This window comes from Oenanthe melanoleuca, chromosome 18 (assembly GCF_029582105.1).
Source record: "Oenanthe melanoleuca isolate GR-GAL-2019-014 chromosome 18, OMel1.0, whole genome shotgun sequence".
NCBI classification, from domain to species: Eukaryota; Metazoa; Chordata; class Aves; order Passeriformes; family Muscicapidae; genus Oenanthe; species Oenanthe melanoleuca.
This window is the reverse complement of record NC_079351.1, coordinates 8,457,042-8,472,987: the sequence shown is the minus strand read 5'-3', so window position 1 is coordinate 8,472,987 and position 15,946 is coordinate 8,457,042. Positions and strand designations below refer to the sequence as shown.

Here is a 15,946-nt window from a genome sequence, read left to right as displayed (position 1 = left end):
CACAATGTGCCTATAGTTCCATTTAGGTATGATATATAAAGAACAGCATTTTTTTCAACATACAAAATTGAGGAGATAAAAAGGTTATTTCCTAGGATACAATGCTTTATTGATCTCAGATAACAGGGCAATTTCCACATTATTCTCCTCCACTCCTGTTTTGGCTGTGCTGTAGAACTACACAGGCAGCATTTCACAAAAAGACCTTTAACTGCTATGGATTTAACTTTACCCATAAATATCTAAATCCATGTTGCACTGGGGGTGCAAGGATTGCTGCCAGCTCACACTGCACTGTACAAAATGAGGTTCTTTGTACATTCTTCTCATCATGGGCACTTCTACAGCAGCAGAACACCATTTCTCCTTCAATTAAAAGACAAATATAATACACTAAGATCTGTATTTCAGTATTAAAGCCCATCTTCTCTATTTAGAAGAATATAATGGTAAAAATAAATCAGAATACTTACCTGCTGCCTGGCAAAGTAGCCCTTCACTAGGGAGCCCATGATCTGCTGTGGAGACTTTGCAGTGCAAATGTGAGAGGTCACCAGGTTGGTGAGCACCCTTTCAGCATATCGGATCCAACCTGGAACCACAGAAATATTACAGGTCCAGAGAGGTGGCCCATAAGCACAGCAAGTGCTCATGCAGCAGTCACACAACAGATCCTGAGAATGATGACACCTGCACAACAGGGAGGACATTTCTGTGTAGCCTGGAAGCCCCACCTTGGGAACCATAGGAAACCTCAAGGCTCTGTTAATAATGCTTTAATCAATAATTCGCTGTGTCACTAATTCTAGACCAAGGTCCACTCTGAACTTCATGACCTGTTACTCCCTTCCTCATGCACAGATTTAACAAAGCAGAAAGATCAAGACCCCAGCTAACAGAATTTGACCTTCTAGACCTCAACCCTTGGATCACCACATACTATAACAAATGCAGTCTGCCTGCTTAACTGTAACCTGGTGTTTCCTGAGATTGAACATCCCTGCACCCAGCCTGCCTCCCCTAGAACAGAAGGGTCACATGAAAGCATTATTAGAAGGTGCACATGGATTAAGCCTAGGAAAAAATGGCTTCTTTTACTATTGTTAGGGTAGCCATACTTTGGGAAAAACCCCCACACTCACCCACACCCACAGGAACCACCTGAAATCTCTCCCTATGCAACACTGTCCTTAGTTTCTCAGGAATGCCCCTCTCTTTGACCAGATCCCTTCAGCATTCCAGCTGGGGCAAGCTGTGGATACCCACAGCACCACAACATCCAGAGCTGTTGTATTTTTCCCCTAGTAAATGAACTAATCAAGATATTTAGGGTGTGTAATTCTTTCTTGGGCTCTGTAGTTCTTACTGAAAAGCCCAGAATCCTTCACAGCAAGGGTTTGGAGCTTTTTTCATCTATATAACACCTACACTGTGCAGGAGAGTTAGACCCAGCCTTTTTAGGCAGGTGTGTTGCTTTTGGTGCTAAGAAATGGTGAAGAAAAAGCCACACTTTGTCTTCAAGCACATTAGTGATTACATAAAAAAGAGAAACTGCTGTGCACTACATGCTGCCCAGGAAGGGGAAAACCTGGACGTTAATTTTTAAGCTTGAAATTATGTAAAAATACCTGGTACTGTTTAAGTCAGAACAATACCACAAATGCCAACAGCAGCACAAAATTGGGATGCAAAGCAGTGTTCAGATGATGTCTCTGTAGCAGAGAAATAGTTTTCCCAGTGTAATAAAATTTTGCTGATGAAAATAAGAAGGTGCTAAGTATTAGGAAAACCCCAGGAACCTCCAGCTGTTTAAATATTCACAATTCTTGTTAATGTACAGACTTCAAGCTGGTTTCCATAAAAAACCTTGAAGGCACACATCATCTTCAACAAGCATTCATTTCTGCTGTAGGAAAATCTGAGGACCATGGATTTACCCATCAGGAGTGTACAGAATTTTGAGACTCTGAATTGGAAGTTAACCTAATGTCCACCTTCAACTGGGACTTTAAGTCCAAGACATTACCTAAAACAAAGCACTGAACTTATTGGTGCTGGTAAAAAGCTGTATTAGCATATTCTGTATGATAGGTACATCCTACTGTTTAAATGGCTTTAGTCTCAAGTGCTGTCCAAATAGAACAAAAATTGCTTCAAACAAAACAAGGACAGTTTTTAGAACACTTGTAGTCACCATTAATCACCCTAGCACTCCTGCTATGAGGCTGGTTCTTATAACTGGAATGTTTTTGATATTGTAGTCATGACCTACAAGGAAATTTCACTAAATCCCAAGAGCTTTCTGAGAGGTATTATCTGAAGCAATTCCTTACATTGTTTCTGTCCTTGTAATGGATGGAACAAGTGTCTCATAGCAGCAGCTCCCAAAGATCATTAGTCTCATTAGTCACTGGCTAATTGTACAGGCAGCCTGGGTGAGTGAGCTTTTATCTGCACTCCACACACACTGCTGCTCCTTCCCACTCATCACAGGGCTGAACTGCAGAGCCACACTTAGGGAAAACCTCAGATACCCCATTCTTATATCAGGGTACACCTGCACTCATCCAGACCTACACCCTTCATAAACTCATTTAGATTCTTGGCCATTTGCTGGCTTGTGCTGGCATCAAAGAGCAGAAGGCACTACAAATCACCATATAAATTCTTGCAGATGTAGCTCAGAATGTTAGTTTTGGTTGGTTTATTGTGAGATCATGAAGATAGAAGTATGTATCTGCAGGAAGTGGAAAAAAGAAAAAAAAAGGCAAACTTTTGCTAAAAACACCATTCCTGGAAAAGGAAATTCATTGACTGGGACAAAAGCATTAGAATCCTCAACATTTATGATCTTCCTAGTGCTACTGCAAGTCTGCCCCATTGGCTTTTCTGGGTGGACACAGAGGTTGGCAGTGCTTTAAAAACACTGGTTTTGCCACAGCAAGTGCTTCATGTTGCTCACCAGCTTGGTACATTAAGGAAGGGAACTGATTCTTTTGAGATATTATATATACTATCAGTAGTAACACTACTGTTCTTTCAGCAGGAAACACACCAAAAATGAGCTCACTTTCTCCCCAGAGAGTAGCAGGAGGTGAACAATTAAGGCAGGGACAAGAGAACAGCTTTTCTCAGGTTCTGGACTGCCCAGGCTCTGCTCTTTGCTCATGGTAGATGTTACACCCCAGAGTGCTGCAGAGGGTGAGAGGTCTGTACAGTCACACACCAAGATAAAAAAAGAGTAAAGCATTTATACTTGAGTTCACATTGACCTTGCATCTACAGAGCTATATAAAAACCATTTTGTGCTAAATACACTCAGTAAACAACATCTCTGGGACAAATTTATGTAATCTGGGGGTAGAAAAAGGAAGGAGAAAAAGGAACTGAAAATGCACTCAGACAAATAAGGTCAGGAAACAGTGAACAACCTCACTTTAAAGATGACTAATCAGGATTTTGCTTTCTCTAATTGCTGACAAAGAAACATACCATGTTTTCAAATGGACAGTGATACTCTGGGTTAGTTTCCCAGAAATGGAAAGACACATGCTTCTTTTATCAGCTACCACAATAGAGAGCTGACACCAAAACCAGCACTGACACCAGAATCTATCTTGTGCAGACCACACAAAGACAAGAAAATTGCTCCAGTAACTATTTTAAAGTATTTCCACTGAAAGCAGCAGATAAGCTCAGCTCTGTTTCCAGATGAAGAAAATTAAAATTATCTCAGAAATTCTAAAAGAAATCCTCAGGTTTTGAATTTTACCTAAAGCACATAAAAGACAGCAAAACTAAGTAACAGGGGTGTTTCAACTGCACAGGTTTTACATGAAAAAAAGCAATATATGATATGTCTGCTCCTGAAGATAAGAGGTTACACTAAGATAACAGTAACAGAAAAAAACAGTCATGTTTTTAATACATATATGTAGTACTTAAAGCATAACCCAGATACTTCCACTACAAAATACACAGAACAAACAAAAATACAAGTATAATTCAAACAGCAGTATTTAAACTTCAAATCAATGACAACAGCAGATTCTGGGGATCACCAACTGCAACTCTAACGTTCCTTTAATAAATGCAATCCACTTGAGTTATTTCAAAGCTAGCAAGAAGCATTTTGGTATTTTTATGAGTCTTTTGAAAAGCAACACTATGAACTTTAAGGTAGTTGAAGAGGGTGTTAGGCAAAGGAGTTACTTTTACCTCCTTTTAGATACTTCTGTTTTAGGAATGTGACTTTTTACTTGAATTGAAATGGTGCTGTGCTAAAAATGGAAAAAGTAAGCAGTGACTGCATGTCCTGCATCTTTTCAGCTGTAACAATACAGGGTCTGCTCAGAACAGAACACTTCTCAGGTGCAAGGTTCTCAGAAGTCAGACATTGGCGAGTCAAGTCTGTGACATTTCATGTGAGAATTACTTTCCAAGTATCAAAGTACCCATCTCACAGTCATCACAAAGAAGGGCACTTGCTACTTTCCCCTAGGCTTAAGTGGCAAGTTCTGGACTTAAACTTTGCTTAAGGTAATGAAGGTTGTGGTTTAATTATATAAAAGTTCCTTTAAGATTCTTTTCAATGAGGAAATGCCCTGTTACACTTTGTGATCTGAACACACAAGCAGCACCCACTGAACTCCTCTATTCCAGTTCTGATTTTCAATTCCAAGCACTGAAATGCACTCAGGATGACCAGTGATACTGGGAACAAATACTGTGTGCTTGGTGTCCCTCAAAAGCAAATCAAAAATGCTCTAAGTTATGTAAAGCTCCCAAAGAAAGCCACCCTTTCCTCAGCTCCTTGGTAGTTCCAGTGAGACCAGTTTGAAGGGCAGGAAGGATGGATAAAGCAGTTCTCACCAGGGCAGGCAGAGGCAAACATTGGTAAGGCATGTTCCTCCTGGTTCCTCCGTTGGTAGCGCTGCACAAATTCCCTCTGGCTCTCCAGGATACTGAAATCTGCAGCTATAGTGGTGTCAAATACATAATGCACCCCTAGGGAAGCAAGCAGAAAGGAACAGGCAATCACTAGAATGTTTTCCACAACCCCTTTCAAAGTTCCAGGCCTATGAAAAATCTTGAAGGATCAATGGGTATATTCCTTCCCCTTTGCAGATTTTCACAAACAGCAGAGTCATAAATAAAAGCCATACACTGGAAAAACATCTTCTACATCCCGAGTTTGAAAGGACCACCAAGTGGCTAATGCTGCAAGCAGCACTGCCAACATTCCCTGCTCCCTTCTGAGCACTTTGCATTTATCACTTTTAGTTCAATTGAACAGGATGTCAGGACTCTTGGGTGACATGCAGTGACTCTTGCAAAGATGCTCTTTTAAACACATGCTGAAGGCACAAAAAATGATACCCAGCTAAGAGGCACATCTGCCATTGCTCAAGTTGTGTGCAGAGGTACAGGAGCATATCACCAACACAGCAGAGAGCTTCTGGCTGCTCACTGAGCAACACACTCCCTGTAAGCCTACGTAACACTAGCACATCCCCACAGAAGTGAGTGCAGATAATGAATGCATTCTAGGAAAACTGGGGCCCACCAGAACTCAGGAATGCTTTGAGATGAAGAATATACACTGGGTACAGAGATGCATCAGAAAAATACATTAAAAATGAATATATATATATAGAGAGAGATGGGGGGAAACATTACTGTCCTTTTTATTCCTTCAACTAAATAAAAAAAATCCCAAACTTACAAGGAAAATGGCTTTTACTTTTTATTTAAAACTTGGTATATAATGAGCAAAGGAACATAAAACAGGCAGATACAACAGTTCTTGTAATTTCAAATTACAGGAAAAAAGCAGAACTGATAATCTTCCAGAGATACAATGTGTCAAAAAGACTGAAAGGAACTTAGAATAAGAATTACCTTCTCCCTCAAGTTATAAAATAATGGAAAGCTTGTGACTAAGCCCTCCCTGATTTCTTGGTGGCAAAGATTTTGGAGGCAGCTCTACAATGTCCTTCTGTTCTGTGACCTTTACTGTGAGCAGGGAATGTCTCCAGTCCATTTGTCACACTGGTGTGTGTGGCACTGGTGCCTGGCTGTAACTTCACATAGCATGCAGTTCAAACTCTGAACAAGTTTGTGCAACAGCACCTGACTAGCACAATATCATGGGATGGAATCCCACCATTGCTTTTGCTTGGGAGGAACCTTAAAGCTCATCCAGTTCCACCCCCTGCCACGGGCAGGGACACCTTCCACTGTCCCAGAGTGCTCCAAGCCCTGTACAACCTGGCCTTGGACACTGCCAGGATGGGGCAGCCACAGCTGCTCTGGGCACCTATGCCAGGGCCTCACCAGCCTCATTTCTTCCTGTTATCTAATCCAACCCTGCCCTGTTTCACTGCCCTTGTCAAAAGCCCTCTCCAGCTCTTGCAGCCCCTTCAGGTACTGGAAGGCTGCTGAGAAAGCAAAACCAACCAAAACAATCCCTTCTTTTCTGCTTCACCACCGTAACAAATACAAACTTACCAAGACTTTTGAGGAAACCACAGAGTCTCTTGGCTGCTTCATTCACAGAGAGGTTGAATTTAGCAGCAAAATAAGGCAATGACTGAGGGCATAGAGACACTGCCAACACTTTGTGTTTTGAGGTATCACATTTCTGGTAAATGAAACAAAAGAAAAAAAAAAGTATGTCATTACAACAGGGTAAGGCTCCTTGCTTTCCCTTCCTTTGCCATTCCTGGAGTTATTCCTTAAGAGTCCTCTGCTTCAGTGAGCCATATAGTTAAAAACCCCATGAAACAACCCTCAAGTTGCAGCAGGACAGGGTGTTCCTTTGATCCTGACAGTATTCATCTCCAGTCATCTGTAGATGTCTCTTTTATATAACTCAGGGGAAATCTATCTGTCCTAGGACAATTCTGTGGTTGGTTTCCATGTGGCATAAGGAAAGTTAAGGGACACTCAGCACCTCTGATGTTCTAGTAGGATGAAATATTCCAGCAAATAGGAAAATAGCTGTATGTTTAAGCATTAATAAATAATGTTTACAGAAGCTGGGGCCTTTGAAGCTATAAGTACAACCAAATTACACATCTGATTTTTTATTAAGGCTCATATGTCTTTATCACTGCAGTTGTTGAGGGAAAGTGGCAAGATGGGACTATCAACAAATCAGCACTTGTAGGGTCTGAGGAATCCTATGAAAATAGCCAGTGTATGGTGTGGAACTGTGCAGCTCTGATGACTGTGGCATTAACTGAAGATTAATCTTGTGTTTTAGCTGGGACATTTTCCACACCAGTGGAACCCTTGGAAGACAAAGCAAGACTGTGCTGCAGACAAGTGTCACCCTGCAAAGGTCAGGGCCCACAGTCTGTACTGATCCACATGCTGGGCAATGACCCTTCAAGGAGAGCTCATGACTCAGAGTTCCTCAATGCCCTTTGCTCAATGCCTGCATTTGGACCCCTGGAGTTGTGATGAAGGTACCTGACTGCCTTCTCTTGCAGGATTCAGGCCCTCTTAACAGGAGCCATGTGACCCAAAAGATTATTTCCCCCCTTCTCTTCTAACTTTCTGGAGATTTAAACTCCTTCTAAGAAAATGTAAGTACTATGCAATTAATCCATTTTTATGACACATATGTACAGATCAAGAAGTTTCAATTCCAGTAGGTTTTGCACAGAAGTCTGGGGCAGAGCTAAAATAATTTAATACCAGGTTCTAAAGATCTGAGCAGTACACATAGCAACTAACTTCCAGAAAAAAACAGAACTCAGCAGAAAATAAGACAGCAATGGAATACTTACAAAGTTTGCTAAGAGTATGAACAAAATATAGTCAGGTTGAATATATACTAAAAAGAATTCTAATTTCTTTATAGGTTTATATAATATAGGTACATTAGCACCAAAAACCACCCAGAACAGTCCTTGCAATGAAGGTATGAATATCTATAAACACTGAACTACAGAATAATTTGTCAGTGCAGTAAAGAAATCATCACATTGCCAATAAATTTTCCTTCTGCAGGTGCAGTAAATTTCCTCTGGTGTTTATGTCAAGTGCTGTGACCTTGCAACTCCAGTACAAAATTATTTTAAGTACTTTAACGTTTGTGTTGCCTGAAGTTTTCACTTCCTCTTTGGAAAAAGCATATCCTGACAAATCTTCACATTATCTGCCTTGGGAAACCAAGCTGCTTAGTCATTCAGTAACTGCCTTCTCCTCACAGAAAACAGTGGGTCATTGTTTGGGTCACTTTACCTTATTAAGGTTGAGAACACGAAAGAACTCCTTCTGGTTCTGTTGGAAAACTCTGGCTCCTTCTTCCAATGTCATGCAACTGTCACAAGCTAGGCAGTCGCTAAGGAGTATTTTAGCATTAGCCAATGTGTCAAACTCATTTTTCTGGTGGCAAAAAAAAAAAGTAAACAAGTATTTAATAATGATCAAGATCTCTGCAATGAGCCAGATGAAAAGCAAACACAGTATCACTATTTGGTTTAAAGCAGGACAATCCATGGCACTTGCATATCAAAGATTATTTACAGGTAAACACAATAATATGTTCCATCTCAAGCATAGCTCTGCTACTCCTATTACTGTGAAACTGCAAAATGTTTAAGTGTAAACAAAGATCTAAATTTAGCCCTTAGTCCATATGCTAGTAACTTAATTTGCACTGTGCTTCAGAGCTGACAGTCCCTGTCAACTTAGCAAGCAACTGAGAAAACTTTCCCTTGAACTATTAAAGCTCTTCAACCAGATGTCCCTCTCACAGCAAGGTGGCTTAGGCTTGGTATCATGAAGTAAAACAAACAACACAGTCCTACCACTGCACTGAACATATTCTGTGAGATCAAGAGTTTCATACTCCTGGCTATGACACTATCTCCAGCTCACTTGAGAAGAAGGAATATAAAGAATAAGTAGATATTTTGTCCACTTGTACTATCAAAACTCCATTGTCATTGTCTCATGTCTCTATTTTGACAACCTGATATAAGAGTTTTGGCTGTCCAAATTTTTAGAACCTAGAATTTCTGTTTTGTGTTTACATAATAAGGGCTTTTATTTCACCTTTTTACAAGAATTTTGATTCACATATTAAGCAATGTCTACAAGAGCTCATTATTATTTTCAACTGCTTGTTGTTTGCTTAGTAGTTGAAAGTTGTCTCCTTATAACCTCCTTTGGGGTGCACAGAACAATAGAATATAGAGTCTAACATAGGTTTTAGAAGGAACATTACCTCTTCAGAGCCATCATTTGAACTCAATGCATCAGCAGACGTACTTTGTGTATCATCATTTTTCTGTTTTTTACTGCATTCCTGAAACAAAACATAACATGCGTGGATTATGCAAAGCCTGTTCACCATTCTGTAAGAACACTTTTACAGAAATGCTCACGTCATTAACCACTGATAGAGTTATTTACAGTGTTTTGGAACACAAGCAAGACTCTGTGTTCAAAGTGCAATTGCTACGATGGAAATAATTTCCCAGGCGTTCCCCTGCTTCGTGGGTTTGCGAGTTCCGGGCGGTTTGACCCGAGGGGCTGCCCCGCGCAGGCACAGCAGGAGCCGAGGGCGCTCCGCTCCGCGCTGCCCGGGCACAGGCACAGCACGGCCGCATCCCGGCGATGCCGCGCTCGGGGCTCCCCCGGGAGCTTGCACGGCCGGGCCAGCTGAGGACGCGGAGCTCGGTGACCTTGGGGCCAGCGGCCAGCGCCGCTCGCCCTGCCGGGACTCCGGCGGCCGGACGAGGCTGTCCCCACCGGCCGCATCCCCCCATCCCCGGGACCGTGCGTGTGTGCCCCGCAAGCCCAGGGGGCGGGCAGCACCCGGCCGCCGCACTCACCTTTTTGGTGCAGTTCTCGCACTTCATTTGCGGCGCGGTCCTGGCTGCCGGGGCTGCGGGACAGGAGAGAGCGGGGCGGGAGGTGAGACCCGCAGGAGCAGCGCCCGCCGCCAGCCCGTCCCCGCCGCCCTTTGTTGCCGCGCCCGCCCCGCCGGGCGGTCCCGGGGCGGGGGCGGCCCCGCCGCGCTCACGTGTCCCGCAATTCCCTCGGCCGGAATTACCCCGCTAACGCCGCCGGGCCCCGGCGCTGCGGGCGGCACCGAGCGGCCTCGGAGGAGACGCGGGCGGACAGCGCTGGCCGAGCCCCGCGGAGAAGCTGCGCCCGCAGCACGGCCCTGGCCCTGACCCTGGCCCCGGCCCCACACAGAGAGCGGAGCCCCCGCAGCCCCGGCTCCTCAGAGCCCCCCTCACCGAGGTGACGGGAGAGCGGGCGGGACCGAGCCGCGGCTCATCGGCTCCACAGGTTAAAAACCCAACGCCCACCGCAATGCCCCGACAGCCCCAGCGCAGCCTCTCGGGGCAGCGGGGCGCAGGCCGGTCCCGTACCTGCCGCCGGGGCTGCGCTGTGGCCGCAGAGCGGGCGGGGCGGCCCCGCCTCCTCCGACGCCTCCCCGGCCGCGCCCGCCGGGCTCATTGCGGACCTGCGCCGCCGCACGTACGCGGAGGGGCTCGCCCGTGCCCGTTCCCATCCCCGTCCCGATGGGAGCCGCGGGCCGCAGCGATCCCCCGGCAGCTCTCCCTGCCCCGGCTCTGCCCGAGCCTTCGCTGCTTCTCTGGAGCGTCCCTGCGTATTTTTGACAACGCGCTCCTCTTTTATATAGTACAAAGGGCTGTTCCTCCCCGATTTTTGTTTTTTCCCGATGGCTTTAGAGTGAAATGATACTCTGCGAGTTACAAAATATAGCAAAATCACCATTTTATTTAACCAGTATGCTGCGATTCCCCATTTCTGTAACAAAACACAAGTACCAGCGATGCTGTTCCCAGGCAGAAATCACAAACCCTCATGAACATGATTATTAAACAGACTTCAGCCTTCCACAGTCTCAGAGGCCCTGGAGTATCAAGGTGCTTATGATTTCTTGTCTTTCTGAACCTCAGGTTGTAGGATTTAGATAAAAAGGCTCAATCAACATTTTGCTACTTTTTTAAACCCCCGGTCACATGAACACACACCTACAAGCAAACGCCTACTGCTACACAGCCAAGTTTTTCAAGTGTAAAATGACATTTTATAAATTAAACCACAGAACTTCCAAAAAACGTGCAATTTCCTGCCTAAACCGCAACTTTTGTATAACACTGGGTAAATCCCCTCCTGTTACAGTAACCTCTAATGCTTTAAGCCACAGATGGTTTTTGAGCACAAGGGCTGGAGACAGGCAGGGCCAGAGAGGTTTGTTATACAAGGACACAACTTTAAACACTTGTTCAATTTTAAGGATACTGAAGATAACCCAAAAGAAGAATGTCGTGGTTTTTTTTTTAACTTGCAGACTATAGGTGAGTTGTCATTGAGGTCAGAGATATCAAGAATTCCTTAGCTGATGCCCCTTTATACATACCCTGGAGAAATCATGGCTTAAGGTACAAATTGTAGTAGGTTTGGTAATAATTTTTTGTGCCTCTGTTCTCTTCATTCAATTTGCTCTCACATTTCATATTAGCATATTAGCCCAAGCTTTTAAAAAGCACCACAATCACTCCTGAGCAACTCCTATGTGACCTAAGAAATTGCATTTCCAACAGACTTGCTGGAATGCATTATCTGACATCTTTCTTGTTCCTGTGGATGAATATTTTCATACAAGAAAAGCTGGGCCAACCTCTCAACTTATTCCACCAGGATACAATAGCTGTAGTTGCATTGATCCATCAGATGATAGGATGGATGAAAAGTTCTAAATTAGAAATGTGTTAAGATTTGCACTTAAAGGCACAGCTAAAATCTTCTTGTTTCACACTCTGATTATACTTACATTAATTATCCAAAACTGATACAGTGATTCTTCAAAAGCCATCAAGTTTTGGATATTTCTGTAACTTCACAGATCATATTCAAAATATTTTTTATTTCACAGAATCAGAGTAGTTTGGGTTGGAATGGACCTTAGAAGATCATCCAGTCCAAACCCCCTTTCCACTAGACCAGGTTGCTGCAAGCTCCATCCAGCCTGGCCCTGAATGTTTCCAGGGATGGGAATCTCTGGTCAACTAAGTTAGTCATCTAATACAGAACTGGATTAAACACATTCTTCTACACATCATCAAAGGGCAGAAGACTAAATTTCCCCCATAGTTCTTATATTCACAATGAAAACAACAGAGAACTGCATAGAAATTGAAGCATTTTGCAGAAATATTGAGGACATCTTAGATACATACATTAAGTATCTCTTTCATCCTTCATAGGAATACTTGGACTGAATTAATTTCAATTTAAAAACTCAAAAAACTAGAAATAAAAAAAGAGCTAAAACTTAGACAAACTGAAGAGTGTGCAAGGAATCTCTGTTTCAGTGCACAGTATAAGAATATATTTGTGAAATCATTAGATAATTAATGTCTCATTTATTTTATTGCCAAGAGCACTCTCTGCTTGCCATTAATTACAGATGCCATTTTCCAACAGAATAGTGGATCTCTGGTCAACCATCACAGCAGGCCTGACAACCTGAGAATAGAAAGCACCATCCTGCTTTAATCTGCCCCGGGGAGGTAACAGCTACCACCTCTGCAGGGCTGCTTCCCAAAAACCTCACTCTCTAAAAGCTTTGCTATGCCAGCAGCAGGTACCACTTACAGGCATCACTTGCTTTTATGGCCACTGTTGATGTATTTGGCCTCCTTGGCTCCATGTAACATTTATCCCTGCACCTGAAGCATTTATACCCTGAAAGAAATGGAGAAATAAGAATTTCCCTGTGAAAACAGTGTGCTGCAAACAACTGCAAAGTGTTGCAGGCTTTGCATCAGTACTGCAGGGCATTGCCAGCTGTAAATGCCTCCTTGCCATAGTGACAGCACATGCCAGTCCACAGCTGTCAGAACTGGGCAATAAATCTTGCCTACAGCTGGTAAACATGTATTCCATGAAATCTCAGCTCTGCAGGCTGCACACACACTGTTCTCATCGAGGCCAGGGGTTCTGTGGGATGAGCTCATTTCTAACAGGACTCACAGCCAATTCTGTCCAGCCAAAGCATTTGGTAGCTGCTTCCAACCAAGCACTCTGGGAATTTATCCTGGCATGTTAGTAAGATCACATGCTTATTGCATAGCTTAAGTCCTAAGTTTAAGACCTTAGGGTGGGGGAAAAAAAAAAAAGCATAAGGAGTTGGGTGGGTAAAAAAAAAAGTATAAGAAGTTAGAAAAGAATATTTAGGAAAATGGTCTGAAATAGAAAAAAAAGCACCAGAATTACAGACATGTCAAACTAATTCAAAATAAAGGCCAGTTCTGTTCTTTCTGCATGTTCTTGGGTTTAGATCAATGACTTAAAGTTACAAGTGTGTTTACTACACAAATAGAACATAAACACTTCCACAGAATCTATTTTTACATTGTTGAGGAAGAAGTCTACCAATAGTCAATCACATATTCCTGAATTGTTTACTTTGGAAAATAGTTTGTTTCTGCACCAATGTGGCTTGGAATTCATGTTGTTCTTTAAGTCCAGGATAAGGCTTTCAAAATGTTCCTTCTTCCTTTTTCTATTGGTAGGCATAACAGCACTCACCTACTCCAAGGAGCTGGTCTAACATCCCCAGATTTTAGAAAAAATGCTGTAAGAATGATTAATGGATAGCAGAAGCTTACAAAGATCCTTGCCATATTGGTTTTGCTTGTGTGTGTATGTATCTGATATTTCTCATGGTTGAAAAAAAAAAGTCTCTGTAACTTCATAATTAAATTAAATCATAGCAGGTTATCCTAGTGTGACCTCTGAAGAACTGGAGAAGCAGAGTTGCTGATATTTTTGCAATTAGTAACACAATAATAAAACATACGCTGTGGTTTATGCTGAGTGGGAGGGAGAGATGGATTTCTTGCTTATTTCACTCTGCTCCAGACACAAGAAATCTTTTGTCTTGTATCAATCAAAACCACTTAACATTTGGTTTCCAGAGAAACCAGTTGCTCATAAAAACTGATTGACAGCTAATTAGACAAAAATTTCTTCCCAGAAGACTCAGTCAGCTGGCTGTTTGGGTTGAGCACACGTGACCCTTATTACTTCCTATTTTTCATCCAAATCCAGCAGCTGGTACCTTGTGACTCACAAGCAGGCCAATTCATTCTTGCAGCTCCTCACTGCCTTTTCCCATTAACACACACAGAAACTGCAACCAAAGTTGGGATTTTCCATAATTACACTTAAATGTCTGTACTATGGACTCTGGGGATTTTTTTCTCCTCTATCTTCATTCTGAATTGTTATGAAAAACACCGACCAAAATCTCAGTTCACCAGAATAGTGTTGAGGACAGCTAAACAAACTTCTATCATGTCATGGCTCTGAGCAAACAAACAATCTAGAATATATTCATGTTCAGAAAAAAAAGCCAAAAATTGAGGATTTCATTCAGGAACGACATTCCTTTGCAACTGAGAGAGGACCAAATATCATTTGTAGATGAAGTTACACACTGACTTACATAAAGGGAATTTAAGCTAAACTAAGTGTCTGCAGTTCACCCATCCTGCCTGACATAAGCAATTGCTCTAAGGGATTGAACAGGAACAGCTTTCCCACAGCTTTGTGAATGATGTTTGACTGAAACATAAAAGATTTTCCAAATGCAGCCTATTTGTCCACAACAGGAAAATTGCTCCGTATTTCGAGTGAATTAGAAACTTTCCTACCCAAATAACAGATTTTCAAACCCAAGCCTTCAGTTAACATACAATTCACAAAACTCATTGCATCAATGTTGGACCTCTAAGACTATCACTGATATTTCTGCTTTTCAAATATAAGTGATGTCCAGGTGTTAGAAAAAACAAGTTATTTGAAATTGCTTTGTTAAAGTCTAGGGCTTGACATGCTTTAATAATCTCAGACCTAGCAGAGGTTAACAAAATCTGAGAAAAAAGAATGCCTACTGGCAGTGGACACAAAGAATGAAGAATTTAGGGACCATCTGGCAAGAACTCCCAAAACAAGGAGGAAAATAAAGCCAACTCAGCAACTGTGCTGAAATCAGCTCCAACTGGGTAAAAGGGGAATCTGCAACCACTGACACAAGAAAGCCACCTGCAAGAAGGAAAGACTGAGCATGCACACATATTAGCATGAGTAGTCAATCATTAACCAATAGAAGGTGGAATACTAGTTAATAAGAGCACTGTGTAACTTGTAGCCAGTGAACACTAATGTCTTTGTTTACTAACATGTATGTTGTACTAATAATGTACTAACATTGGTGTGCTTGATCTGTGGAAACCTCCACCTTGCTTCCCGTTCAGAAAAAACATCTCCTTCCTAAACTCGACTCTGTGTCTGTGTTTAGAGAACTCCTAAAACCGGCAGCACCTCTCTGCAGACGCTGCAAACCCCCCTGGCCGCGGCTGTGTGCCAGCTGCTCCAGGTGTGTCAGCGGGGCTGCACTGAGTGATCCCCGCAGGCCCTTCCACCGACCCCTCTGTCATTCTGCCACAGCCGAGGCGCAGTCCCAGCAATTTGTGACAGTGCTGCCCCAAGTGCTGCCATGGAGAACCCAGAGGTTTCCTGGCCTCCACAGGGGCTGCCCGAGCCCGGGGCCCCTGTCCCAGCCAGGGGCTCCCCTGCCCTCCCCGACCCCCTCACGCACGGGGCCATGTCCACCTCACCCGCCGCGGGTCGTTCCACTAAGGCTCTCGCACAGAGCCAGCCTCAGCCTACAGCAGTTCACTCCTCTCACCACGCGAGGTTTCTGCTCTTTCAGAGCACCGCTATAGTAAAACAACCAAGGAAACATCGACATCTTACTTCAGCAGCATCCGCGGGCTCAGGCGCCATGCTGAGTACTGGCAGCGCGCCGCCATCTTGGCGCGGCGCCGCCCTGACGGGAGGGGAAGGGAGGCTCGTGTCCCATTCTCTGCCCTCACCCAAA

The 15,946-nt window shown here is 43.3% G+C and overlaps 1 protein-coding gene and 1 long non-coding RNA gene across 5 annotated transcripts in view; one reads left to right on the top strand and one right to left on the bottom strand.

Annotated features, from left to right (window-relative positions):
- The window catches only part of LOC130260507 (uncharacterized), a 25,262-nt gene extending 17,034 nt beyond the window's left edge, over positions 1 to 8,228 (top strand). Inside the window, exon 3 of the long non-coding RNA XR_008841799.1 lies at positions 7,268 to 8,228. This is a non-coding gene — a long non-coding RNA (uncharacterized LOC130260507). The remainder of the gene's footprint in view (positions 1 to 7,267) is intronic.
- Positions 1 to 15,943, bottom strand: part of NARF (nuclear prelamin A recognition factor) — a 23,916-nt gene extending 7,973 nt beyond the window's left edge. For 2 of the 4 annotated variants that reach the window (XM_056506003.1, XM_056506005.1), the window contains exons 1-6: positions 15,823 to 15,943; positions 9,242 to 9,322; positions 8,254 to 8,397; positions 6,511 to 6,643; positions 4,873 to 5,007; positions 474 to 592 (exon numbers count right to left, since the gene is read on the bottom strand). In XM_056506003.1, the coding sequence (XP_056361978.1) occupies positions 474 to 592; positions 4,873 to 5,007; positions 6,511 to 6,643; positions 8,254 to 8,397; positions 9,242 to 9,322; positions 15,823 to 15,852 (642 nt within the window). In that variant the 5' untranslated portion in view covers positions 15,853 to 15,943. Of the gene's footprint in view, positions 1 to 473; positions 593 to 4,872; positions 5,008 to 6,510; positions 6,644 to 8,253; positions 8,398 to 9,241; positions 9,323 to 9,851; positions 10,414 to 15,822 lie in introns of those variants that run through there. The other 2 variants (XM_056506006.1, XM_056506004.1) reach the window with 2 other exon arrangements.
- Positions 15,944 to 15,946: the final 3 nt, after the last annotated feature.